The sequence below is a fragment of the Vicia villosa genome, linkage group LG2 (genome assembly GCF_029867415.1).
Source record: "Vicia villosa cultivar HV-30 ecotype Madison, WI linkage group LG2, Vvil1.0, whole genome shotgun sequence".
Lineage (NCBI taxonomy): Eukaryota > Viridiplantae > Streptophyta > Magnoliopsida > Fabales > Fabaceae > Vicia > Vicia villosa.
Window position 1 is genome coordinate 124389285 of NC_081181.1, and position 27013 is coordinate 124416297.

Sequence of the window (27013 nt, forward strand, 5' to 3'; positions counted from 1 at the left end):
CCGAGCCTAATTCGACCAGTGTTGTTTTTCAGTCATTGCACATGTTTTAGAAACAAAGACAAATATAAACATGTCAGGATAAACTCACAAATTCCACAAAATCAACCAATTTTTTGCATGTGACCAACCCGAAGATGTTTCTCCGAAAACAATGCAGAAAAATTTGGAGATGCATTTCCGGACAAATATGTGATAGTATTCCATGGCAAAAACGCCATTCATGCCCTAATATACCAAAAAAAAAAACTCAATGCATGTTCTTCTAGCATATCAATTTTTTTACACTACTATCTGATGTACCTAAAATAACTAATGTAGCTTAAACAACTAATTATAAATCAAAACATAAAAATAACTAATGATGCTGGAAAGGAGGAATTCGAGCTCCAACGATAGAAGTTTGCAACAAAGATAAATTTGAATTAGAGACAAAGCAGGTTTTCCTTGAGAGGAGGAAGAGAACTTTTAATTTACATAAAATGAACACAATCACAAACTTCCATATGCCCATTAAAATAAGTAATGTACACAATCATTTATGTACACAATCATTAACAAGTAATGTATTAAGTTTTATTACAAGTACGTGTTATTTATATACAAAACTATAATAATGGAGAAAATTGAGAGAGAAAAAAATGGAGAGGATCTTGAGTCTCGACCCTATTAAAGTGACATGTAAAGATGGTTGTGAACTCAAGTTTCTTTTTTTTATTATACTTTTTTAAGATATGTGCTGTGACTTTTGCGAGGTTCTTACTAATATTTTGAATTTTCTTAGTCTTTTATAGATAGTTATTTATTAGTTATAAATTTAAAACATAAGCAAAAAGAATTTTTTACCAATTTTTTATGTAGCATTTTTTACCAATTTTATCAATTTTTTAACTAATAAATAATAGTTATTTATTAGTTATTTATTACTCTTTTTTTCTGCACACTCATGCTACATAAACTCAGTTCACATTTTTTATATATAATTTGTTAACTCCTTCAACAATATTTTTACCAATTTTTTTATATATAATTTGCTAACTCTTAATCATATTTCTCAAATCATATATTCATGATTCAACTACTATTTTATGAATCACGTTTTTATTATTTTCTTATTGTTGAAGTTGATAGTTGTGTTGTTAGAGTTTGTTTGAAATCTCACCTTGTTTAAATTTCTAAACTATTATATGTATAAATATGTGAAGACAACATTTTCCTTAGAGTTAGTTTTTGAGTTGAGATCCAATCATATTTAATAATCATTATTAATGTGTATAAATGGAAATATCTATTTTTAGAGAAAGTATTGAAGTTTTAAAAAAATTATTTAAAATATGTTAATATAATTTTTTATGTTGATTGCATTTATAAAAAGATTATCAAAAATTTAATAGTTTGTATTTTCAATATAGTTTAAAAAAATATAGTTTTAAAAATATAAGAAAATATAAATGTTTAAACATAATAAAATTTAAAAAAAGGTAAATAAAATAATAAAAATAATGGCCTTATTATTGTTGTAGACAAAAAAAATACTCCTCTTTCAGTCTTTCTCAAAGTAATATTTCGTTTTCTCTAATTTATCGAAGTTTGCTAATTTTTTTAGATATTGGCTTTGAAACATTGTACAATATTTTTCTATAAGAATTTTTAATTTCTGTTATTGTTTTAAAAAGGGTTTTAAATAAATTCCATATCGGTAAACTATAGCATTGATCTCTATAAATTCTATTATTTATTTTAATTTCACATATATACCTTTCCTTTATTTTCAATTGATCCTTAGGTGGTAAATTATAACATTGATCTCAAATTTTATCATTTGTTTTAATTTCGCATTTATACGTCTCATTTCTTCGATTATTTTTCAATTGATAATGTCTCATTTCTTCGATTATTTTTCAATTGATAATGTAAAATATAATATAGTAAATAGTTTTTTTTTAACTTATCTACTAATTCCATTTTAATTAATAAAATAATATTAATAAGCGTCTATCTTATATTTTAAGTTACGAGATGACCAATATTAAAAATATTCATATAATATACTCTACTTATTTCTTTTTAATAATAATAATAATAATAATAATAATAATAATAATAATAATAATAATAATAATAATAATAATAATAATAATAATAAAATAATAATATTTATATTATTCCACTAACTACATTAATTATTTAAAAATCTATTGATAATAATTATTAATAATATAATTTATTGTTTTTATATTTTCCTTTTTGAGTTTTATAATACTTATTTTTTTAATGATATTTATTATTATAATTTTATATTCAGTATTTATATTTAAGATATATTGCAGGTTAATTCCTAGTAGTTATATTCAAGATATATTGCAGGTCAATTGCCTACTATTATTAACTATGGTGTAACAATGAACCACATCATCTAAAATAGGTGTTTCATCGTGGAATATCACCTTATTTCTCAGACTTCATATTGACCAAATTGTTACCAACCAAATTAGACAAATCTTCTTCTGTTTTACATTCCTTTCAAAGGTTTAATAAATTTTGCTTGTTCGAATATTGATTAAAGCTTCAATGTAGAGAGTATCTCCATCAACAAGAAAGGGCACAAGTTTCCATGGCTAACTTTGAAACATTTGATTGCCGTCTGATTGAGCGATGTCCAATGATATATTAGGTCAAAAAGTTATATAAAATATCAATTTATATATTAATTTTTTATCTATTTAGGTGTAAAATTATTTAAATCTTAGATATGATTTAAGCAATTTTAATTTTAAAAACTTCTTTCCGCATCCTTTTTAAAAAGGATAACAAATTTATCAAGACAACGTTGAGATTCAATTAGTTTTTCAACTTTTCATTTTTTCTTCAATTTTTCATAACAAAGATTGATAATTTCTATTAGACATTTTCTTTTGTAAATAATCAAAATAAAAAAATAATTAAATATTAAAGAAATCAAAATAAACTAAACTCTAACATAAACGGAGAGTGAAAGGTCTTCGGAAGTATGCTTTGGCTAATATGCATAAGGATTTTATTTATGCACCAATCCAGTATTGAGTATTGAGTGGTGAAGATTGAGTAATAACAATTGATGTCTAGAATTTGATCCAATGATCCATAATAATCTATGCATGGTAATTGCACCCCTGTTTATAGGCTTTAATTATGATATTGATTAACTTTTAAAAGATTATATTGATAGACTAAGTATTATATTAATACTTAATACATTCGCTTCCCTACTAGCCTGCAATATCGAGTGGGATCCTGGAGTGATTCACTTCCACTTTCTTCGATGCCTAAAAAGTATATGAGCAAGCCAATATGGTTAACCTTGCCTAAATACGCTATTCCTTCCACCCTCTAGCCTTTTAAACTTCGCAGCATTAGCACTATCATTCAAAGTCTGCTGAAAGAATAAATATGCTTTCACACACTGCAACTCACTGAAGAAATTCTCCAAATTCTCTTTGCAAGATAATATTCTTTTATGCATCAATTTTGTAAGGAAAGATAAAAGGGATTGATTGGAAGCCAGAAATGTTTATCCCAGTAACTTCTCTAAACACACTACTCAAAGTTGTGAGTTATATAACCTTCATTCAATAATATTCTCCATCCATTATATGATAACTTCCTAACATTTATAATACATAAGAGCATGTGGTAGAAACTTGTCACACTTGTGTCAAACATGTCACCGAGTGTTGGTAAATATAAAAAAGACTGTTATTTTGGTTCAGAGGTATCTATTGTCTGGCATGTTCCATTGTTGATGAGCTAAATAGTTTAAAGAATGGTTTAGAGAAAGATGAGATCCAGATCTTGTTGGATATGATCAAAATTTAGACACCAAACTATATTATATACAATTTTTAATCTATTAATCGGTTGTGTGTATGACTGACATGTAAGAAGCAATAAGAAACACCAATTTTTTATATTTGCAAATATGAGTGTTATGTGTCAGCAGAGAAGGCAAACTAATTGAATACTAATCATGTTTTCTGATTAACAACACTAGAAAGACATGCCAGTTATATTCATCATGCACCTAAAATACATTTCAATGATATAAGCATCTTTGCAGAATATAACATGCAGTATCATTAACAAATTCACAATGTTGGGTTGACATGTGACAAGCTTACCATATTCAAAGGGAAATCCATGCATGCACCACATGCTCTACACCATGATTAACAGCAAGTGCTACCTATTTTATTTTGTTATTATATGCAATTAATCATTATCAACCAATATCATTATTCATGAGCAGCTCTTATATAAAGAGAGACCCAAGGACTTGTTAACACCATACAAACATTGAGCTTTACAATTATCTTCGAAGAAAATAAGAACAAATTAAAGAGCAATATGGCAACGAAGAACCACGTTCGCTCCAATAGTTTTCCTTCTCAATCTCATCCTAACTCCACTAGAATAGAACAAGAGCTAAGCAAAATCAAGACATGGGAAACCACATCAACATCCACATCCGGTTCAATTACCAATGGCCTTTTTTTGCTTGAAGATTTGTACACTTCATTGGAAGATTTTCTCAATATGACATCAACACAAAAGGTCATTTCTCAGCATCAAGGTGAGAACTTTGTGGAAGAGTTGTTGGATGGATCAATGAAAATTTTGGATATTTGTGGTATCACAAGAGACACTGTGTTAGAAATTAAAGAAAATATTGAAGCACTTCACTCTTCTCTTAGAAGGAGAAAGGGAGATTCAAGCTTTGAAACAAGTGTAGCCAAATATAACTCTTTCACAAAGAGGATGAAGAAGAACATCACAAAGTTGATCACATCTCTAAAACAAATGGAAAGTAAATTTGGAGTTTCCACACTTTTGAACCAAGAACAAGAAGTTGTTTCTGTGATAAGAGTTCTTAGAGAGGTTATAGTAATGAACATATCTATCTTTCAATCTATTTTTTCTTTCTTGGTTTCCAAGTCAAAGGCAACCAAATGGTTGAAAATGGCAAAGTTGATGCATAAGAGGACAATATCATGTGAGGAGGAGAATTTAAATGAATTGCAGTGTGTGGATGCATCCTTAAGAACCCTTTTACGCGAAGGTTCTGATGTTACCAAGTTGCAGGCTGCACATGAAAGTTTTGAAGCTTTGGAGAGTGCAACTGAATTGCTAGAGAAAGGATTGGAAAGTGTATTTAGGTGTTTGGTTAAAACTAGAGTTTGTCTTTTGAACATCATGACACAATAGTTTGCTAGGTCTTAATTTTCTCTCCAAAGCAAGCATCCAAATTTTAAGGATCTGCAGAGGATTGAAATTTTTTGTATAGATACATTAGAATCAAATACAATGAAAAGCTTATAATAATTACTACCCTCTAGTCATCTCATGTGCTTTTAACCAATGTACTCTAAACATATTAAGATCCAGACTCCCTAATACAAGCATTAGACCTAGCTTTTTGATTGTTCAAAAAATCTTGAAACATAATAAGTAATGACTAATGTGTGGTACATCAGATAAGTTATCTTGAGCAAATCCTACTCGACATTCCTTTTTTATATAAAACAAAATAAATATCAAGTGTAAATTCTAAAATATTAACAATAGAATGAAAGTCTCCAAAAACGCATTTGATTCTGATAATTCCAAGATACACCGAAGAAACTTCAATCTAACACGAGTAGCTAGCGAAATACTGTTATGGAAAGACATCAGGGTAATGTATCAGAGCTAAAGTAACCATTATGGAAAGACGATATGGCACATTAGTCTGTTATCCACTCATTTGAACCCTAAGTAACTAAAGCATCCCAGTCTATTGACAATTGAATTTCAATGCAAATATAGCACATGAAACAACAAAGAGTAATAACTCACCTTGCAACAGGGGAGCTGTATTGAGCTAATTGATCGGTTCCATCTATAAAAACCTCACCATTTTCATCATAATCTACTACGGCAAATAGCATACAAAATCCTAAAGAAAACAGAATTTACCTTAGTGTTATGCATGAACTGTAAACAGTCAGGCTTAACATATTTAACATAAACACCGATGAAAGAAGATACACAACACAACACTCTCACCAAAATGTGTAAGCACATAGAATATACAGATTGAGATACTGCCAAACATCAGATTTCAGTGTGGTAAGAAGACAACTCCATGTGAGGTGAAAAAAACTTCTTTGTAAAAATCATGCAATTTTTAATGAAAATCGCCATATGACAACTTAAAAGTTTAAAACTGGTTATGGAAATGAACTACCGCTAAATAAGAAAAGCACTTTAGAAACATATTAAAAAGGTGACCTATAAAATCTTACTAATCATGATAAGCTGGCCCCGGCTGGTTGAAATGGTAACATCACCGGTGCTTCTAAGTTTGGTAACAAATTCTAAAAGATTAAGGGACTTACTAGAAGCATTTTTTAGAGTTCCAAATCGGTCTTATTTGAACAGGATCTTTAAGGAGACCAGTACATAAGTCTGATGGAAAATCCTTTAAACAAAATGTTTATAGTGAGAGAGGTCATTCAGATATATGGGCATATTTCCAAAACCACAACTTTTTTACAAAACCACAACTACCATATTTTCAAAATCCAGAGAGAACTAAAATACAACATTTTTATACATAATTGGGAGGAGCTGCTTTCTTTAAACTAAATTGGAAGGGGAAGGGGCCGCGCGAACGCAGATTAAACTGAAATCAAATGTTACAAAACTGCAATAGTAGTAGTGACAGCTTTATGAGATATTTGAAAATTGGTTGATTTACTTATTACAGATAGTATAAGGCTAATTGAAAATTGAACAACATGTGGTTTCGTGGTGTAGTTGGTTATCACGTCAGTCTAACACACTGAAGGTCCCCAGTTCGAGCCTGGGCGAAGCCATAATTTGATGTTTTTTCCACGGGCATCTTAGAAATTTCACATGGGACCTAGTTGTTTGGCTATGTGATTTTCGAAAGGTAGGAGGAGGATGCTTGTTGTGCTGCAGGAAGCCTTTCCTGGCTATGTGTTATCATTGTAGGTGTTCATATATGGTAGATTTATGAATCAATTTTTCCTCTTTCAACCATTTGGTTACCTTTGATGTAGGTTCCACTAAGAACGACAAAAATGATTCAAAGGTAGAACCCTTTTACGCGAAGGTTCTGATGTTACCAATATGCAGGCTGCACATGAAAGTTTTGAAGCTTTGGATAGTGCAATTGAAGGGCTAGAGAAAGGTCTGGAAAGTGTATTTAGGCGTTTGGTTAAAACTAGAGTTTGTCTATTGAACATGACTCAATAGTTTGCTGAGGATTGAAATTTTGTTTGTATAAATACATACAATTCAATAGTCATACATTACAATCAATTAGAATGAAAAGCTTATAATAATTATCACTGCCTCTATTCATCTCATGTGCTTTTTAGCTATATACTCTAAACATATTAACATCCAGACTCCCTATTACTAGCACACATCTTTCAGATTTTTCAACAAATCAATAGGCAAAAGAATCATAACATTATAGCTAGAAGAGGAGATAAAATCTAACCCAAAAATGGGTTATATGGAAATATCTAATCATAGAGCTAAACTTTAACAATTATTGTAGAGCTCAGAAAAAAGAGTACTCTTACAAAAACTAGCATATGCCGTTTATTGTGACGCTGACACGGTATTCTTTACTAAAAGGCAAAAGAATAGTTAGCAAAATCATCATCACACGGTATTCTTATATGTAAGGAACATAGTTTCTTTAGCAAAGTACTTAAGTATCCCAATCTAGTGACAATTGAATTTCAACACAAATGCAGCACATGAATAAAAACTCACCTGGCAACAGAGGAGTTGTATTGGGCTAATTGATTTGTTCCATCTTTAAAAACCTCGCCATTTCTATGTCCAAAACCTACTGTGGCTATAGCATACCAAACAATCCTGTAGAAGACAGAGAGGATTTACCTTAGTGTTATGCATGTACTATAAACAATTAAACTTAACATGTTTAACATAAACGCCAATGAAAGAAGATATACAACACCCTCACCAAAATGTGTAAGTACATAGAGTATACAGACTGAACTACTGCCAAACATCAGTTTTCAAAGACAACTCCATATCTTCCTCTGAAATCTTCTCATCCACAAGTGTTCCTGAACAACCATGAACAATTGGTTTTTTTCCCTTAAGTGAAAAGGTTCTTGTCTCAAATCACTCTGCAAGAATCTGATACATTACGAACAACAAAACATTAAAATAAAGTAGTTTTGCTTTAACATAAAGAGCAATTTTGGGCCATTATTTTGGTCAGTCTTCCTAGTTAGAGTGAACATCATCATATTTACTCTTAAAGGATCCAAAATCCGAAGAACTAAACAGTGATAAGAATTGGAATTTTAAAAGAAACATTATACTCAATAAGAGGGGGCCGCGCGAACGCAGGCCCCCACAGCAACAAATTATGATGTAGGCTCCACCACTTGGGTAGACCTTAGGCTAGCACCGCTCCTGAGTGCAATGGAGGTCACTTGCCTAGGCCATGGACCTTATTGATAATCCATTGACCCCATCCAGGTAAGTATGTTGCAATGTATCCCACTGTTCTGTTTTATACCACATGTTCCGTACTATTCCGTTTAACAATTCCGATGTGGGACTAAGATAGCATCATATTGATTCACTCAATAGGAGAAAAGGAAAAAATATTATTAAGTATGGCAGCATTTTTTGAGAATGATAATCATCAATTAAATCTAAACTAAGACGTATTTGTTCCCAAAGATTTAGTGTTGGAGTTGTATGTATATAGTCTATATTAACTTAGTGGATCAACCATTTACACACCTACTCACATTGCCATCTCAATTAGGATCCAAATAGATAAAGCATGTATAACCATATTGCAGTTCTGATAGTAAATATGAAATCATTCATTCCATGATCTCCTCATTGTTCCATAAGTGAACATATGTATAACTTTGCTCTTGTTATGCAATTAACTGAGATCAAATCTTACCAATTCATCAGTTTTTATTTTGTAAGCTTTTAGTCAGGAAAAAGTAGTGGAGGTGATAACCAAGGGATTTGTGGGAATTGAATATTGCCATTTTGTGGCTGGTCTATTTTACTTACTAGATTATTCAAAAACAAAAAGACAATATGAATAAATTGAAAAACTAAAGAATCAATAATCAATAATAAATAAATACTTAAAAGATTAAAGAGTTTGCTTCTTTAAACATATTCAAATATTGAACTAAAATTGTAGGACTTTACCCCAAAGGGAGTCCTTCCAGAAATTCTCAAAGGCTTGAGTTGAACCCAAGCCTAAGAGGGGGTTTGGAAATAGTTTTCAACCAGCAATAGACGCGCCTCGGTTAGTACCTCACTAGCTGCGTCATTGCCCCAAGCGCAAAGATAGATTTTCGTGCTGAATAAGCTTCCTTTTTATATAACTTCAAACTTATCTAATTCCTCACTTTAGCAATGTGAGACTAGGAAGTTTTGGCAACAACTAAGACAATGAAATAGAAGAAAAATAGCTCAGTCATCAAACAAGTACCAAAGTTCTTGAATTTTACTTGGTTCTAATCCAGTCTCAAAATGACAATCTTCAACTCCCAGCTTGACCCCTACTTTTTCTACATCTGAAGTCAATCTAACATTTGTGCAAACATTGACATGAAAATAACATAGACGAAGTAATTTAACGCAAAACATAGCACACGAGTAAGAACGCACCTTGCAACAGAGAAGCTGTATTGAGCTAAACGATCTATTCCATCTTTTACTTAAGCAAGTTTATAGCGACCTCACCATTCTTTCTTAATCAAAATCTACCATGGCTATAGCATTCAAACGAGTCCTGTAGAAGACAAGACGTAAGTCAACAGGTTATGCATGCACTATAAACAGTCATAACATACAGTACTCTTCATTGCACAAAGTGATCAATTTAACTATTTCAAAGAAAAATATAAACGACACCTCGCCAGAATGCTTAAGCATCCATAGTGCACAAACTGTGCCACTGTCAAACATCTCAAGATAAGAATTCAGTTCCAATTAGGTTGTTTCATCTGGACCGATTCAGCACTTGTAGTTAGAATTCAGTTCCACGAGTTAGTTGATAGTAAGCATGTATATAAACGCTTTCTTCAGTTGAAATATGCATTATGAAAAGTTGAATACATAATCCGATCTTCAATGTCAAATTCTCTCTAAAATTCCTTTCTATTTGATCCTCTCTCTGGTTCAGTTTCATTATTAATATGGTGTAGTGGTGCGAGCTGCGCTTGTTAATGCCAGAAATGAGAAACCTAAACATGCAACCTATTGATCCTACACAAAATCCATAAGCATTCTGTTAAAAATACTTCAGTCGATGGTAAGAAATACCATTCCTGGTCGCGTTCCATGAAGCGTGTGATCATCATGAAGAATTAAATTAGGAGTTTGGACTAATTTGAGTCGTTACCAAATCATTTCAATCCTAGTTATGAGGCTTGGCAAAGCTGCAACAGCCTTGTGCATACTGTCGCACCCTAAATTTTGACCCAAGCTCTTTCATCTGATTCATTGGCATTAGCATATCAATTCAACTGCATCCAAAATAAATTTCGACTCCACACATTTGCATTTTTAAATCAATGTTTAAATTCACAATTGATTCCTCATTATTTTATTTAATAATCATTTTCTTTTTCTTTTGTTCTTATTAAACATTGCATCTTTATTTACCTATTAATGATTTAAGCTTGCATTCTCTTTTCTGAATTTTTCTTTTATTGGTTTAATGATTAAATTGATATTTAATTATTATTATCCATTTAATTTAAAATTAAGAAGGAGATATGTGATTCGTATTATAGGTATAAAAAAAAGAGAAAAAACTTTTGTTACATAATCTTATCTTTTATTGCTATACAAATCAAGTCTGTTGCACAAAAAAAACAAGGTAAGAATGTTTCTTTCATGGTCATCATCGATTTTCATGGGTTTTGTTTCATCCATCATCTACATATCATGTGCACCGCAGAGATAGTGCACAAAAACTCCAAGGTTTATGCTGCTCCAATATGAGAGCCTGCATACCACTGCCCCATCACCATCAACCTGCAGTAACAAGCCAAAACCTGCACATAGGATGCCCAATGTTACACCAAAATGGTTAAACCAAAACCTGTATACGAAAATAACAAAATCAGTTCCCTAATATGTTCAAACCTATCTCAATTTTCCCCCCAAAACTACCTCATCCCACCTATAAAAACAGAAGATCAACAGCAAAAAAAAAAGGAGGCCACGAAAATTCATCTAAATCTCTGCCCATTCCTCAACAAGAACTCATAAACATAACTCACCTTCATTCACTTCATTCACCTTCATTCACTTCATACACAGAAACCTTCAGCTTTTCAACCTCACTGAAATCCAAAAATCTCCAATTCACTTTCAACATACGCCCTTTACCATTTTCTGCCCTTTACCATTTTCTGTTAACCGAGCTAATCCAAGCTCTTCATTCATCAATACACATACACATAGCCTTAACCATACAAACTTATCCTCCGTTGCAACTGATATCATCACCACGTTCAACAACATCAACTCCGGAGCAGCACCGTAACAATTTCTACAACCATCATCAGCTCGACGCACCAACACCAACATACAGACCGATAGCACATACAAAAATCAACTCATCAACAACAAATAAACAGAAGTAGCGGCACTTTGAAAAAAGAAGAGAGACGGAGCGGAATCAAAGAAGAGAAAGGAAGAATGTGTTTTACCTTGAGGTAGACCTTGATTCAAATTCGCCCTGTTTTCTTTCCCTTTATTCATTTGCTAGTTTATACTTGTAACTCTAACTTGTACTCACCGTGTAAATCTCTGAGAATATACTTTGGGGCATTTAGGGTTCACGTGGGAATCGGGTATTTGATTGAATGTTTTTGTGTTTGTTCCGATAGAACCGAAACCGTGAGAATGTAGAGATTCAATCGAGAGAGATTGACGAGAGAGTTTGAACGGGAGAGACGAGTTTGAGAGAACGAGAGAGAACAGAGTGGAGAAAGAGGAGATAGGCTTTTGATTTGCTTTAATTGAGTTTTATTGGAATTAAAAAGAGTAATTATTGGGTGGACTAAGGCAAACGGCTGCACTAATTAGCTCTAGGGTTTTTCTCATGTGCAATTTCGTTTTGGGCTTTAAATCATGCACCCTAAATCCGAAAATTCCCAATGCTAGCCAGCCCAGTTCCGTGAATTTCTGGTGCATACCCCCTGTTTGCTGATCGGCCCAATTACATTGTATCTTCATGTTTATTTCTTTCAACTTTGTTCCATCTTAATTTTGTTATTTGTTAATAATGATAATTAGCTTTTAAGTAGTTATAAATTAGAATTATTGTCGAAAAAAGTACCAAAAAAGTATGATCTTTTAATTAGATTTTTATTTTATCGTTTAGTATGTTAAAAAACTAAAAAAAATATAATTTCCATTCAAAATAACAATTTCTCGATCCAACGTCGAGTTTCTTCCTTTCGAAAATCATTTTTTCTTAATTATGCAGAAAGATCGAGTGACAAGAAGTGTACACCTCTTGAATACCTTGATCTTTTGAATCAAAACTCCTTAATAAAATCAAAGTGATCAAGTGACAAGAAGTGAACACCTCTTGAATACCTTGATCCTTTGAATCAAAACACCTTAATAAAATCAAAGTGATCAAGTGACAAGAAGTGCACACCTCTTGAATACCTTGATCCTTTGAATCAAAACACTTCAATAAAATCAAAGTGATCAAGTGACAAGAAGTGCACACCTCTTGAATACCTTGATCCTTTGAATCAAAACACTTCAATAAAATCAAAGTGATCAAGTGACAAGAAGTGCACACCTCTTGAATACCTTGATCCTTTGAATCAAAACACCTCAATAAAATCAAAGTGATCAAGTGACAAGAAGTGCACACCTCTTGAATACCTTGATCCTTTGAATCAAAACCCATTAATCAAACCGAAAGATCCTGTGACAAGAAGTGCACACCTCTTGAATACCTTGATCTTTTGAACCAAAAAAATTAATTAACATGGACAACAAGTGACAATGAGGCTCGCTCCTGTTCAATACCTTGGGTAAAGACGCGCTAGGTGAACACCTATGCTCAATCCTTTGCTAAATGTCCCTTTTAAAAATACAACTTCAATTTCATTCAACCTTTTTTGCCTCATGGCTTTTAAAACCCTTTTCATAAACGAGACACTTATTCAATTTTCAATACGAACATACTTCCACATGTGAAGATCGAATATCTTCCACTCGAATGCGATGATGGCCAAAATCATGTCTTATCTTGATTTAGTCATCCATTCTTGTTGTGATCTCATATCCATGTGCGTATAGTATTTCCATTTGAAAGCGATCGAGTACCTCTCGCTAAAATCAACCAACAAAACATTTCGTGGTTCCTAGTCCGAACTACGATCGCTCTGACTTTCCCATTGCACGAGGGAATACGTAGGCACAAGATACAAATGTCTTGGCGAGCATAATAATAGAAAAATCTTTTCTTTTCCTTCACAATAATAAAAAATAAAAACCCTTTTCTCTTATTGATTAATAAATTAAAGAACACAAACATTACGCAAACACTCATTCATAAAACTAGCTAAATGGGTCCCATCGAGTACGATGGAGGTGAGGGGTGCTAATACCTTCCCCTTGCTTAACCGACTCCCGAACCCTAATTTGGTTGCGATGACCATCTTATCCATTTGTTTTTATTCATGGGTTTTATTCGATATTTTCCCTTTCCTTTTTGGAACAAATAAAGATCGGTGGCGACTCTGTTCTTTTTCGAGTGTGTAGACACCTCGAGCATTTTTTACCGCTACTGAAAGTGGCGACTCTGCTGGGGAATATAGATCTTAAGAGAGTCAACCCTAGTTTAGTTTGTTTTATGTTTAAGTGTTTGCTTTTGTTTGTTCATTCTTGTGTTCTTTATGCTTATTCTTATGTTCTTTATGTTTACTCCTATGCTATTTATGTTTCTTTACTCTTGCTTTATCGCTTTTATTTTATTTCTGTATATACTCAATTGTGGGTATGGGAATGATATTTGAGTGAAGCTCTCAACCCGAGCTTTAAAAAACAAGAGAAAAACATAAGTTAGGAGGTGGTTGTGTAGTGCTAGTCCCCAAGGTGAACACCTTGAATGGCTAATACGAAAACCCCACTTGGAGGAGACTTATTCATGAGATTTGTCATAAGATGGTTCACCCGTCGCATGGCGAAAATCTGATTTCGTCGTTAACTCCAAGGACCTTTAGAACCCGTTACATCAATGGTGATATAGACATCTCTACCATCAAAAATCTTAGAGCCATCATGTGAGGGGATCTTTGGGTAAAAGAACTTTGAACTATCCCATCATAAGGAGCCTTCCTCATTAGGTTGTGTTTTTCCCGATTACATACGTCTATTTTATATCATTGTGTTGCAATCTATAATGTATGTATGCCATTGCATCTCATAAGAAACACTCTTGCATAAACAATCATCATGCATTTGCATTCATTAAACATGCATTTCCCAGAATCCAATATTCATACCTTTCATCCTCCAACACGGTTTACAAGGCAAGTTTGATTACCCGACACTGTATTGGACTTGAAGCTTGTCTCAGAAGATGATGAGTGAAAAAATGAACTCAGAAGACCTGTGGTCGTTATCATGGAAATGCTTCAAAGCATTACACCAAGAAGGGTTAATCTCGACACACTATATGGTTAACGACCCCATACTATGAAGAGTGCCAAGACACCGAAGACATGCCTAAAGCCAGTTATCAAGACTAGAAAGTTCATCCTTGTTTGGATTGTGTTTCGTTGCATTTGAACTTTGTCATCCTTAATCGTAATTTTAATGAAATGAGCATTGCATTTGTTTTGAATCAATCATGACATGTTCTCTTGCTTTACTTTCGTATCGCTTACACAAATTCAAAAAAAATATAATACAAAAATTTTGCTTTTTCTCCATTTCATTTTTTTTATCAGATTTCTTGTCTAAGCAAATATTAGAGGGAGGATGACGATAAACAAAATACCCAATTTGCATCAGTGTGCTTTCAAATAAAACTTTGTTGATGATGTACAGGCATTCTTTCAAATCCCCAAACACTGGAGATATAAGGATGATAATCCCTCGTTAACCCCTTTGAGCCTTAGAAGTAGGTGTTTTCTTTCTGCACGCAATTGAAACCCTTAATCAAAACCTGGGGCAGGGTAGTTGTTCAGTTAAAATGACTAATGCATTTGATTTCCAAGAGAATCATTTCATGGGAACCATTCCCGACCAAAGGTTCAACCGTATCCTCTCTTCGTACACTATGTCGAAGAAGTAATGAATATTCAAAACTCATAACGGTTGTCTTTCCTGAACCATCAGTGGGGCAGTCGTACTCCTCTCTAATCATTGAACAATTGTCACACAAGTTGTTCAAAAAAAAAATCATTCAAAAGAAAAGCCCGCTAAGTCAAAACCTAAAAAGGAGACTTAGGCAAAAAAAAAATTTAGGGATACAAAAGTCAAAATAAAAGAGATCAGAAGATCATTATCAAAAGAAGAAAAGCAAAAACAAACTTGTGTGACTTCCAAAGAAGAATAGGTGACTGTCACCTTAGAATCCACTGGTTCTCAAGCATTATTCGTAACTCCTCTTGGAATTTGAATACATGTGTCAGTTAACTGAACTTAGGACTGAAGTACATCACGAAGAATGGGTGGGTTTAAATCAAATTTTGAGCCTATATCCTTTGTTTCTCAAACCGTGAACCTGGCCACGTTACAACCTCCGAAAGTCCTAATTGAAGTAAGGTTTCTTTTGAAAGCATACTAAAGCAAGGTTGCGTTAACCTGACTCCTGAATATTTGCTAAATCATTTGTTGCGATACCACGCTATCACATCATCTTTCACATCTTGAATTTCAAACTTTCATCCTCGAATACCACAATTTCATTTCAATAAATGGTTTGTTTTCAAAACTTGCATGCACGTCGCATTAAAATTACCATTTTGAATTGGATAGTTTCATCTGCATGCCAACACTTTCCATCAAGGAAGTTTCGATAATGAAAATCATTTGAAGAGCCTATAGTGGAACCATCAGGTTTGCATCACTTCACAAGTCCTTCACTAAGGGGCACTCCATTCCAAAGTTCCAAGCACTGGGGCAAGTTATTTCAAGATCCGGTTGATCTGGGGCAGTTACCTCGAGACAAAGTCTCTCAAAGGCTCACACTGGGGCATGTTACATTACTGAAATGTTAAAGTCAGTCACTTGAAGGGCTCATCATTCAGGGGCAATCTTCTTCCAAGTGCCAAGCATAGGGGCATAAGATCTCAAATCCTCATTTACAACAGTGCATAAGATTCCTCAATGATTTGTGAATCATGATTTGTTTGGTTGATGGTGTTTCTCCTTCGGCTGGTTTATTTGCTGCATTATTGATAGTGTTTGAAACCTTAAGAATTTTGGGGGTTTTTTCCAGTCGATTTTTTAATTTCCCCAATGGAGTAAGCTGATTCTATTTTTTCCTAAGTGGTGGTCCTGATCCCCCAAGTAGTTCTGAAGCTTCTCCAACAATTAATGTTTGCAGTTTCGCTTTGGTTTACCCCAGTGGGCGTGGTTCTGCTGCTAGCAAGTTTCTCCGACAAGTGTGGTATCCCTCTAAGGTTTATTTCCCCAATGGATGTAATTCCCATCGGATTTCTCTCATCTCCAGCATAAGTTTATTTCATCTCCAGTAGAAGTCTCCATCTATTCGAGATTAGTCGAGTATCCCGTTACACTATGATGCGTTGAAGATCCCCAGTTTATCTGTTTTGTCAGCATATGCATGGCATTCATACATTCATACTTATATCATTCATGCACATTTGCATCTCCTAATAATCCTAAATCTATTTTGGTTGTGTTTATCACCAAGTAGTGTATTCCCTCTCTCCAATAGAGTGTCAGCCCTAAGCAGAAAAGTGTATATCCTTTCTAAATTCCCCATTGAGTTTATCCCTCGTGGGAGTGTTTTGCTTTAGTTTTCCTTTCCATTTTGGATAGGATAAATCCTTAGATGAGCTTATTCCTCACGAGGAAGAGTCTTGGTTAACCGTTTCTCTCCAGCTCATTCCTGTATTGATTTTTGTCTCTAATCATTTAGACCTTTCAAATCAATGAAATTCAGATCAAGAGTGTATTTATTTTACACCTTTGATAAAGACATTCCTGCATCTTCAAGTAAAAAGTCGATGTCCAGATGAAGATTCCTGTACCTTCATTAAAAGTTGGTATTCAGATGACAAGATTCCTGCATCGTCAAGTAAAAAGTCGATGTCCAGATGAAGATTCCTGTACCTTCAGTAAAAGTTGGTATCCAGATGAACAGATCCCTGCATCGTCAATTAAAAAGTCGATGTCCAAATGAAGATTCCTGTACCTTCAGTGAAAGTTGGTATTCAGATGACAAGATTCCTGCATCTTCAAGTAAAAGGTCGATGTCCAGATGAAGATTCCTGTACCTTCAGTAAAAGTCGGTATCCAGATGACCAGATCCCTGCATCGTCAAGTAAAAAGTCGATGTCCAGATGAAGATTCCTGTACCTTCAGTAAAAGTCGGTATCCAGATGACATGATTCCTGCATCTTCAAGTAAAAAGTCGATGTCCAGATGAAAATTCCTGTACCTTCAGTGAAAGTTGGTATTCAGATGACCAGATTCCTGCATCTTCAAGTAAAAAGTCGATGTCCAGATGAAGATTCCTGTGCCTTCAGTAAAAGTTGGTATCCAGATGACCAGATTCCTGCATCTTCAAGTAAGAAGTCGATGTCCAGATGAAGATTCCTGTGCCTTCGGTAAACGTCGGTGTATCTTTTGTTTCTCCACCTTCAGTAAAAGTCGGTGCATCCTTTGTTTCTATACCAGTGGGGTATTTTATAGAATCAACTCACTAGTTGATATTTTATCGATTCACCGGTTGATGTCAACTTGCTCTTTTGTTTAGGCTCAATCCACTGGTTGAGAATCAACCCTTCGTTCAAATCCCCACGAAGATCACTCTCCATTTTCATATCCCCAACAAGAATTCATGCATCCATGCATTCATGACATATTCATCGCGTCAAGGGTCAAAATTCAGGTCACTTAGTATTTAATTACCTTTCGCCTTTGATATCCCGAAGATCAAAGTCGTTCGAGCTATCTGGCTAAAGATAATTAAATAGGGGCATCTGTCGCACCCTAAATTTTGACCCAAGCTCTTTCATCTGATTCATTGGCATTAGCATATCAATTCAACTGCATCCAAAATAAATTTCGACTCCACACATTTGCATTTTTAAATCAATGTTTAAATTCACAATTGATTCCTCATTATTTTATTTAATAATCATTTTCTTTTTCTTTTGTTCTTATTAAACATTGCATCTTTATTTACCTATTAATGATTTAAGCTTGCATTCTCTTTTCTGAATTTTTCTTTTATTGGTTTAATGATTAAATTGATATTTAATTATTATTATCCATTTAATTTAAAATTAAGAAGGAGATATGTGATTCGTATTATAGGTATAAAAAAAAGAGAAAAAACTTTTGTTACATAATCTTATCTTTTATTGCTATACAAATCAAGTCTGTTGCACAAAAAAAACAAGGTAAGAATGTTTCTTTCATGGTCATCATCGATTTTCATGGGTTTTGTTTCATCCATCATCTACATATCATGTGCACCGCAGAGATAGTGCACAAAAACTCCAAGGTTTATGCTGCTCCAATATGAGAGCCTGCATACCACTACCCCATCACCATCAACCTGCAGTAACAAGCCAAAACCTGCACATAGGATGCCCAATGTTACACCAAAATGGTTAAACCAAAACCTGTATACGAAAATAACAAAATCAGTTCCCTAATATGTTCAAACCTATCTCAATTTTCCCCCCAAAACTACCTCATCCCACCTATAAAAACAGAAGATCAACAGCAAAAAAAAAAGGAGGCCACGAAAATTCATCTAAATCTCTGCCCATTCCTCAACAAGAACTCATAAACATAACTCACCTTCATTCACTTCATTCACCTTCATTCACTTCATACACAGAAACCTTCAGCTTTTCAACCTCACTGAAATCCAAAAATCTCCAATTCACTTTCAACATACGCCCTTTACCATTTTCTGCCCTTTACCATTTTCTGTTAACCGAGCTAATCCAAGCTCTTCATTCATCAATACACATACACATAGCCTTAACCATACAAACTTATCCTCCGTTGCAACTGATATCATCACCACGTTCAACAACATCAACTCCGGAGCAGCACCGTAACAATTTCTACAACCATCATCAGCTCGACGCACCAACACCAACATACAGACCGATAGCACATACAAAAATCAACTCATCAACAACAAATAAACAGAAGTAGCGGCACTTTGAAAAAAGAAGAGAGACGGAGCGGAATCAAAGAAGAGAAAGGAAGAATGTGTTTTACCTTGAGGTAGACCTTGATTCAAATTCGCCCTGTTTTCTTTCCCTTTATTCATTTGCTAGTTTATACTTGTAACTCTAACTTGTACTCACCGTGTAAATCTCTGAGAATATACTTTGGGGCATTTAGGGTTCACGTGGGAATCGGGTATTTGATTGAATGTTTTTGTGTTTGTTCCGATAGAACCGAAACCGTGAGAATGTAGAGATTCAATCGAGAGAGATTGACGAGAGAGTTTGAACGGGAGAGACGAGTTTGAGAGAACGAGAGAGAACAGAGTGGAGAAAGAGGAGATAGGCTTTTGATTTGCTTTAATTGAGTTTTATTGGAATTAAAAAGAGTAATTATTGGGTGGACTAAGGCAAACGGCTGCACTAATTAGCTCTAGGGTTTTTCTCATGTGCAATTTCGTTTTGGGCTTTAAATCATGCACCCTAAATCCGAAAATTCCCAATGCTAGCCAGCCCAGTTCCGTGAATTTCTGGTGCATACCCCCTGTTTGCTGATCGGCCCAATTACATTGTATCTTCATGTTTATTTCTTTCAACTTTGTTCCATCTTAATTTTGTTATTTGTTAATAATGATAATTAGCTTTTAAGTAGTTATAAATTAGAATTATTGTCGAAAAAAGTACCAAAAAAGTATGATCTTTTAATTAGATTTTTATTTTATCGTTTAGTATGTTAAAAAACTAAAAAAAATATAATTTCCATTCAAAATAACAATTTCTCGATCCAACGTCGAGTTTCTTCCTTTCGAAAATCATTTTTTCTTAATTATGCAGAAAGATCGAGTGACAAGAAGTGTACACCTCTTGAATACCTTGATCTTTTGAATCAAAACTCCTTAATAAAATCAAAGTGATCAAGTGACAAGAAGTGAACACCTCTTGAATACCTTGATCCTTTGAATCAAAACACCTTAATAAAATCAAAGTGATCAAGTGACAAGAAGTGCACACCTCTTGAATACCTTGATCCTTTGAATCAAAACACTTCAATAAAATCAAAGTGATCAAGTGACAAGAAGTGCACACCTCTTGAATACCTTGATCCTTTGAATCAAAACACTTCAATAAAATCAAAGTGATCAAGTGACAAGAAGTGCACACCTCTTGAATACCTTGATCCTTTGAATCAAAACACCTCAATAAAATCAAAGTGATCAAGTGACAAGAAGTGCACACCTCTTGAATACCTTGATCCTTTGAATCAAAACCCATTAATCAAACCGAAAGATCCTGTGACAAGAAGTGCACACCTCTTGAATACCTTGATCTTTTGAACCAAAAAAATTAATTAACATGGACAACAAGTGACAATGAGGCTCGCTCCTGTTCAATACCTTGGGTAAAGACGCGCTAGGTGAACACCTATGCTCAATCCTTTGCTAAATGTCCCTTTTAAAAATACAACTTCAATTTCATTCAACCTTTTTTGCCTCATGGCTTTTAAAACCCTTTTCATAAACGAGACACTTATTCAATTTTCAATACGAACATACTTCCACATGTGAAGATCGAATATCTTCCACTCGAATGCGATGATGGCCAAAATCATGTCTTATCTTGATTTAGTCATCCATTCTTGTTGTGATCTCATATCCATGTGCGTATAGTATTTCCATTTGAAAGCGATCGAGTACCTCTCGCTAAAATCAACCAACAAAACATTTCGTGGTTCCTAGTCCGAACTACGATCGCTCTGACTTTCCCATTGCACGAGGGAATACGTAGGCACAAGATACAAATGTCTTGGCGAGCATAATAATAGAAAAAATCTTTTCTTTTCCTTCACAATAATAAAAAATAAAAACCCTTTTCTCTTATTGATTAATAAATTAAAGAACACAAACATTACGCAAACACTCATTCATAAAACTAGCTAAATGGGTCCCATCGAGTACGATGGAGGTGAGGGGTGCTAATACCTTCCCCTTGCTTAACCGACTCCCGAACCCTAATTTGGTTGCGATGACCATCTTATCCATTTGTTTTTATTCATGGGTTTTATTCGATATTTTCCCTTTCCTTTTTGGAACAAATAAAGATCGGTGGCGACTCTGTTCTTTTTCGAGTGTGTAGACACCTCGAGCATTTTTTACCGCTACTCATACCAGGGTCGAAAATTCAGTCTCTCTATCATGAAGCGTGTGATATATATGGACGTTTCTGCAGCAGCTTGCAAGGATCTGGAGACGTGATTCTCGCAAGGAGATAGTGTTCACATTGTTGAATAGCAGAAAGATTTGGCAAAGCTTCAACAAAACAATTTATCGGTTACTAACTATTTTACAGAAATATATGTGTTGTGTAATTAGTGCATTATCGTCTCTTTTTGGATTGTTCTTGTCTAGTGAAATATTCATGTGAATCAGTATGCAGTTTAAGGAAATTCTAGGAAGATGAAATTATTTGTTTTCTCATAGGATGGAATGAATCATTTGCAGTGGTTACGCTCTCAATTGCTTTTGATGCAATCTTTTCCTGATATGAACGAGGTTTTCTCTAGTCTTAATCAACATGAGAGACAAAAATAGTTTGCACACCATTGAAGATCCGCGGGTGATTGTCAATTAAAATACAGGAAATAAATAATTCAGAATTAAATGCTCCTGTCCTGTGAATGTTGAACAGAAACAAATAATTCAGAATCAAATGCTCCTGTCTTGTGGATGTTGAACAGAAACAAATTGCAAATCTTACTGTAGAGCAATATTAGCGAACAGAAAGATTATCAGTCAGCTGAAATAACCTGAGACCGAATTATCAAAACTAAAAAGCGTGTAAAGTTGATATAATTGCAGAGAGTCTATTAAAAATTGATAAACTTGAACTAACATTGCAGAGACCTCAGTTAAGAGGACTCTTCCAAAAACTAGCGTATGCCGCGAATTGTGACGCTGACACGGTATTCTTTAGTAAAAGGCGAAAGAATAGTTCGCTATGTCATCATCACACGGCTCCGTAATTTTTAGCAATAGAGGTCCTTACAATTTATATATAAGCCGCATAGTTTCTTTTATGAAGTAGACAATGTGGGACTTCAATCTGATAGCTACTCACTAGACCATTTCTTTAATTACTAAAGTATCCCAAACTTGCAACAATTGAATTTCGATATCCCAAATCTAGCAACAACTGAATTTCAATGCAAATACATCGCATAAATAAAAACTCACCTTGCAACAGAGGAGTTGTATTGAGCTAATTGATTTGTTCCATCTTTAAAAACCTCACCACTTCATCATCAAAATCTACTATAGCATACAAAAGAGGATTTACCTGTAGAAGATAAAGAGGATTTACCTTGGTTAGGCTTAACCTATGAAGCACGGACACCTCTAAGAGTAGGCGTGTCGCGGTGTCCGACACTTGTATGACACCCATACGACACGTGTCGGAAAATTCATACAAGTGTCGGAAAAGCTAGAGAAGTGTCACCTTAAAAAATAGATTTTTTCATTGTTTTGACACTTTTTAAATCGGTGTCGGACACTTGTATTACACTCATACAACACTTGTAGAACAATTTAGACAAGTTTTTCCAAAAAGATAGTTTTCAACATACCTTACACATCTTTTGGACATGTATTGAATCAATATTATCAATGAAAAATTGAAGACATTAGTTTTCATTAGAATATTTTTAACTCTTATATTAATAGATAGATAAATGAAGCTTAAATACTATCGTAAATGTAGCGGTGTCGGTGTCCTATGTTTTTGATATTATCGGTGTCGCAGTGTCTATGTCGTGTCGCAGTGTCCGTGTTAGGGTCCGTGTTTCATTGGGCTTAACATATTTCATTCATGAAGATAGTATTCTTCATTGAACAATGAAAGAAGATAGCCATGGGTATACAAACTGAGCACTGCCAAACAACAGATTTCTCTTATACTAAACTACAAGATCTTTCCAAACCTCAATTCTAGCCTGGTGGTACACATCCCTAAATTAACTAGAGCATATAGCATTGAAAACTACACATCTAAATCCCTTAAAATGAACATTAAAAGGTATTTGATATATAAGATTGCAACTTTTTATCAATCATTTGGGTTAAAAATTATAGTTGAAACAAATTAAGAGTGCCTCCCAGGATTTGGTTCTTCTACTGTGTGACAGACTCAAAACCCTTTTTTGCAACAGAACCAAAACATCATTTGCAAATTATATTTATGAAAAGTAGTTGATTTTTTGAGAAAGGAATGATATTGTTTACCTTACTTGGTTCACATAGAGAACTTCTCGTTGGTGTTGATGCGGTTTACAAAGCTTTGCAAGTGGAAATGGAGACAGTAACTAAACCTGTACCCATTTTTCCCCTCAAATTTTGGTTAAAAAGTGTTTATTTTAGTTCCTCCACTTGTTGCCACGTATCTAAATATGTTCAAGACAACAATGCACTTTAACAATGTCCTTTCTTTTGTGACACTTTTTGTCCATTTTATTAAAGCTAGTTTTTGAGTTTTTTGGTTTTTCTGAAACTTGATTCAGATAGAATTTGTTTAATCATAACTTTTAAATTGAAATTTTTTATTCGAATGTAAAATTTGTTCAAACATAAATTATTTTACATTCGAGATAGATAAGAATAAGAATGAAAAATGAAAAATTATTCAAATATAAATTACTGATTTGAACTTTTAATGCGGTGCACTTGGCTTTCTAGTTCAGAGGCATCGGGGTGTGCCTATAAGATTAACACTCAAACGCTTAAATCACAGAGAGAATGAGAAATAGCGAACAGTGCAGATAGATTTGAGTTATTTGTAAAATAGCGCCTTCCTCCCTTTATATAGTAAAAACGGTTATAACCGCTTCATGTGAAATGTGGTGTACAACAATGAGGATCGTCTGATTAGTCTAGACGATGCGTGATGAGTTAGGGGATGGGATCGTCTATGCTCGAAAGTACGAAGGTCCTTCTTTCTATTGCATTATACTAAATAGTGTTCAATCTTGGGCCCCCTTGTTGGGGCTTCTAGGCATGCCATAATAGTTTCCCCCAAACCATTTTCTCTACCGAGTAAGGGAATGGATTGTCGTGTATGACCCGTAATCAATTGGCATTGTCATGTGTATTTCTGCTGAAGAACCCTTGATGTATGCTCTCTCGCATACAAATAATAATGACCTTTTGATCCTATGAAATTTGAGTGTTGAAGACTACTTTCGAGGAGATATGGACTATTGGTAATGCTCGCTTCTCTCTCGGCTATAAGAGATCGTGCTATTTTTGAGTTATGAGTACCCATAAAAGCCTTTTTGTTTTTTTTCACTCTTTCATCGTTTGAGGTTATGAAGAGTTCTTCTTTCTCTTCGCTTTACTTATGATCACCATCAAAATTCTTGGGTTATTCATTTTACTTCGCCTTCGCGTGTGTTACAGTTTCTTTCGGCTCTTTATGGTTTCATCTCTAGAGGATTTCTTATTGCAGAGATGACATTTATCATGCGCCGAAAAGCGAAGAAGGACATCTCAACTATTTGGGTATACCTAGAGATTTTGTGGATTTCTCCCTCAGAGATACACCAAGTGGGTTGGGTGTTTATCATGGTTTTTGAAAATTTGTGCGAATATTATTTGACATGTGATTTCATACACAAGAGTGGGATGAATTGTGTGGTTCAGAAAAATGTGATTTTGAAAAATTTTGCTGATAAAAATCAGAGTAGTTTGAAAACATTTTGAATATTAAGCAGTGGAAAATAAATTTGTGAAAAATATAAATTGTGAAAATTAAAGAGTTTAGGGAAAAGATAGAACACTGAGATTTATAGAGGTTCGGTCAAAACAAAATGACCTATTTTTCTTCCTAAGAATTGATCTTGAGAGTATCCAATAAACATTAGATAAGGAGAATTATTGAATTACAACCAAATACTAAAACTAGGAATATCACATATGAGTCTTTTCTTTCAAACGATGGATTGAAGCGGTTAATCTCCTTTCCACGAAGTATATCGAAGTAGTTAGTCCTCTTTCTACCAGAATTTTTGAGCCGTTAGTCTTCAAGCTTCTAAACAAACTTTGCAAGTGTTTATCATGGGTTGAGTTCGCAAACCTTAAACCTTGGTTTTACACAGGCTAACCAATAACTTGGGAGATTTTAATACCATGTTAATCTCGAACCCTGTCCAAGCTTTTACCACGGGCTGGTTTCGAACCTAAACAAGAGTTTGATCACACCATCCGCAAACCAAAAATTTTAACGGGTTTAGCTTATAACCAACAAATAATTCCCAAGATGGATAATCTTCAAGCAAAGTGTATACGAAATATTTCATTGGTGAATTTTACAATTCTACCCTTCTAGAAATACAAGTTATCCTTATTCTTAAAATAAATTTCTCGCATAAGCACTTCAGCTAAGATATTAGTAAAAGAAAGTAAAAGAAAAGCTTAGAGAGAAAATGAGAGAGTGAGAAGTGTCAAAACATGTTTCTCGATGATTTGAAATGAGGGAAGAAGCTTATATTTATAGGCTAGAGGTTGGCTGAAAAAGAAATTTGAAATTAATGATTTTTAGACCTTCCAAAAGGTTAACACATAATGCCAATCGATTAGATATTCAAAATATAATCAATTGTAAGTTCAAAATAGGAAAGAAAAGATATTTAGTCGTTGAACATCATTAAGGTACTGTCCTAATCGCTTAGGACTCAATTTTGAACTGAGTCAGTCGATTAAGTCAAAGCGCTAATCGATTGGCGAAATCAAAACTTTGCCCAGAGCTATTATGGCAGTTTCTAATTCATCTGACACAATCACAAGACATCTTTCAAGATATTTTCTTGATAAAAATCAGTTTGAAAAGATGTTTTAGTGTTTGTATGTTTTAGCCCTGTACTTTTACGAGACCACTCAAATGTTTTACAAAGTATCTCCTTTTTTCCTTCTCAGTCATGGTTGGTGATACCTCCATAATAATCAAGTATGTGAGAAGTAAGAACAAGATCAAAGAAAGAACTTAAAGTACGTTCAAGCTTAAACTCAACATTTCCTGTCAGAGTATGCCCGTAAAGAGAAAAGTAATTGAAGACAAAATGAGGATGTTTAAAACCCTAGGAAAGAGAAGCAACAGTGAAAAAAAGGGAAAGCTCGGGCACTACATTAGAAAGAAGCAAAGATAAGGATTCTTGTGACGAAAAGGTGATAAAAATAAACTTTATAAAGACCTATGTGAAAAATTTGATAGCGACGGAAAAAGCTACATTAGAAGAGAGTGAAGAAGTGTTTTTTTTTTTAATTCCACAAATGACAAAAGAGGAAAAGTGGCAAGTTGGAATGTTCTTATGTGTATCCCCATTGTGACAAGCCACACGATCTCTAACGTTGGAAAGCAAAAAATATGCCACCATCAATCCAGATTCCCTCAAAAATCGGTCAAAACACAAGGGTGTCTTAGGACAAAAGGGAAATCATTATTGATAAGTTAGGTACGTGTGTTAAACCTTCCTTAAA

At 34.0% G+C, this 27013-nt stretch overlaps 1 protein-coding gene, 1 long non-coding RNA gene and 5 other non-coding genes across 7 annotated transcripts; 2 read left to right on the forward strand and 5 right to left on the reverse strand.

Annotated features, from left to right (window-relative positions):
- Nucleotides 1-4287: 4287 nt before the first annotated feature.
- LOC131651979 (uncharacterized) lies at nt 4288-5412 on the forward strand. Its single transcript, XM_058921736.1, has one exon. It carries the CDS (start codon nt 4381-4383, stop codon nt 5236-5238), a length of 858 nt encoding a protein of 285 aa, XP_058777719.1. The 5' UTR covers nt 4288-4380; the 3' UTR covers nt 5239-5412.
- Nucleotides 5413-6816: 1404 nt separating this feature from the next.
- On the forward strand, nt 6817-6890 carry TRNAV-AAC (transfer RNA valine (anticodon AAC)). Its single transcript has one exon. It is a non-coding gene; the product is annotated as a tRNA-Val (tRNA).
- A 711-nt stretch (nt 6891-7601) lies between these two features.
- Nucleotides 7602-7720, reverse strand: LOC131654257 (U5 spliceosomal RNA). The gene has a single exon (XR_009299302.1). It is a non-coding gene; the product is annotated as a U5 spliceosomal RNA (small nuclear RNA).
- A 39-nt stretch (nt 7721-7759) lies between these two features.
- LOC131651982 (uncharacterized) lies at nt 7760-23852 on the reverse strand. Its single transcript, XR_009298532.1, has 5 exons — nt 23768-23852; nt 22724-22826; nt 9733-9856; nt 8039-8217; nt 7760-7929 (listed from the first exon to the last, which is right to left on the reverse strand). It is a non-coding gene; the product is annotated as an uncharacterized LOC131651982 (long non-coding RNA).
- Nucleotides 8413-8573, reverse strand: LOC131654218 (U1 spliceosomal RNA). The gene has a single exon (XR_009299267.1). It is a non-coding gene; the product is annotated as a U1 spliceosomal RNA (small nuclear RNA).
- Nucleotides 9260-9410, reverse strand: LOC131654227 (U4 spliceosomal RNA). Its single transcript, XR_009299275.1, has one exon. It is a non-coding gene; the product is annotated as a U4 spliceosomal RNA (small nuclear RNA).
- LOC131654246 (U5 spliceosomal RNA) lies at nt 22390-22506 on the reverse strand. Its single transcript, XR_009299291.1, has one exon. It is a non-coding gene; the product is annotated as a U5 spliceosomal RNA (small nuclear RNA).
- Nucleotides 23853-27013: the final 3161 nt, after the last annotated feature.

What these genes read in the sequence shown, in the direction of transcription:
- LOC131651979 (XM_058921736.1), top strand. Translation starts at nt 4,381, where the DNA reads ATGGCAACGAAGAACCACGTTCGCTCCAATAGTTTTCCTTCTCAATCT.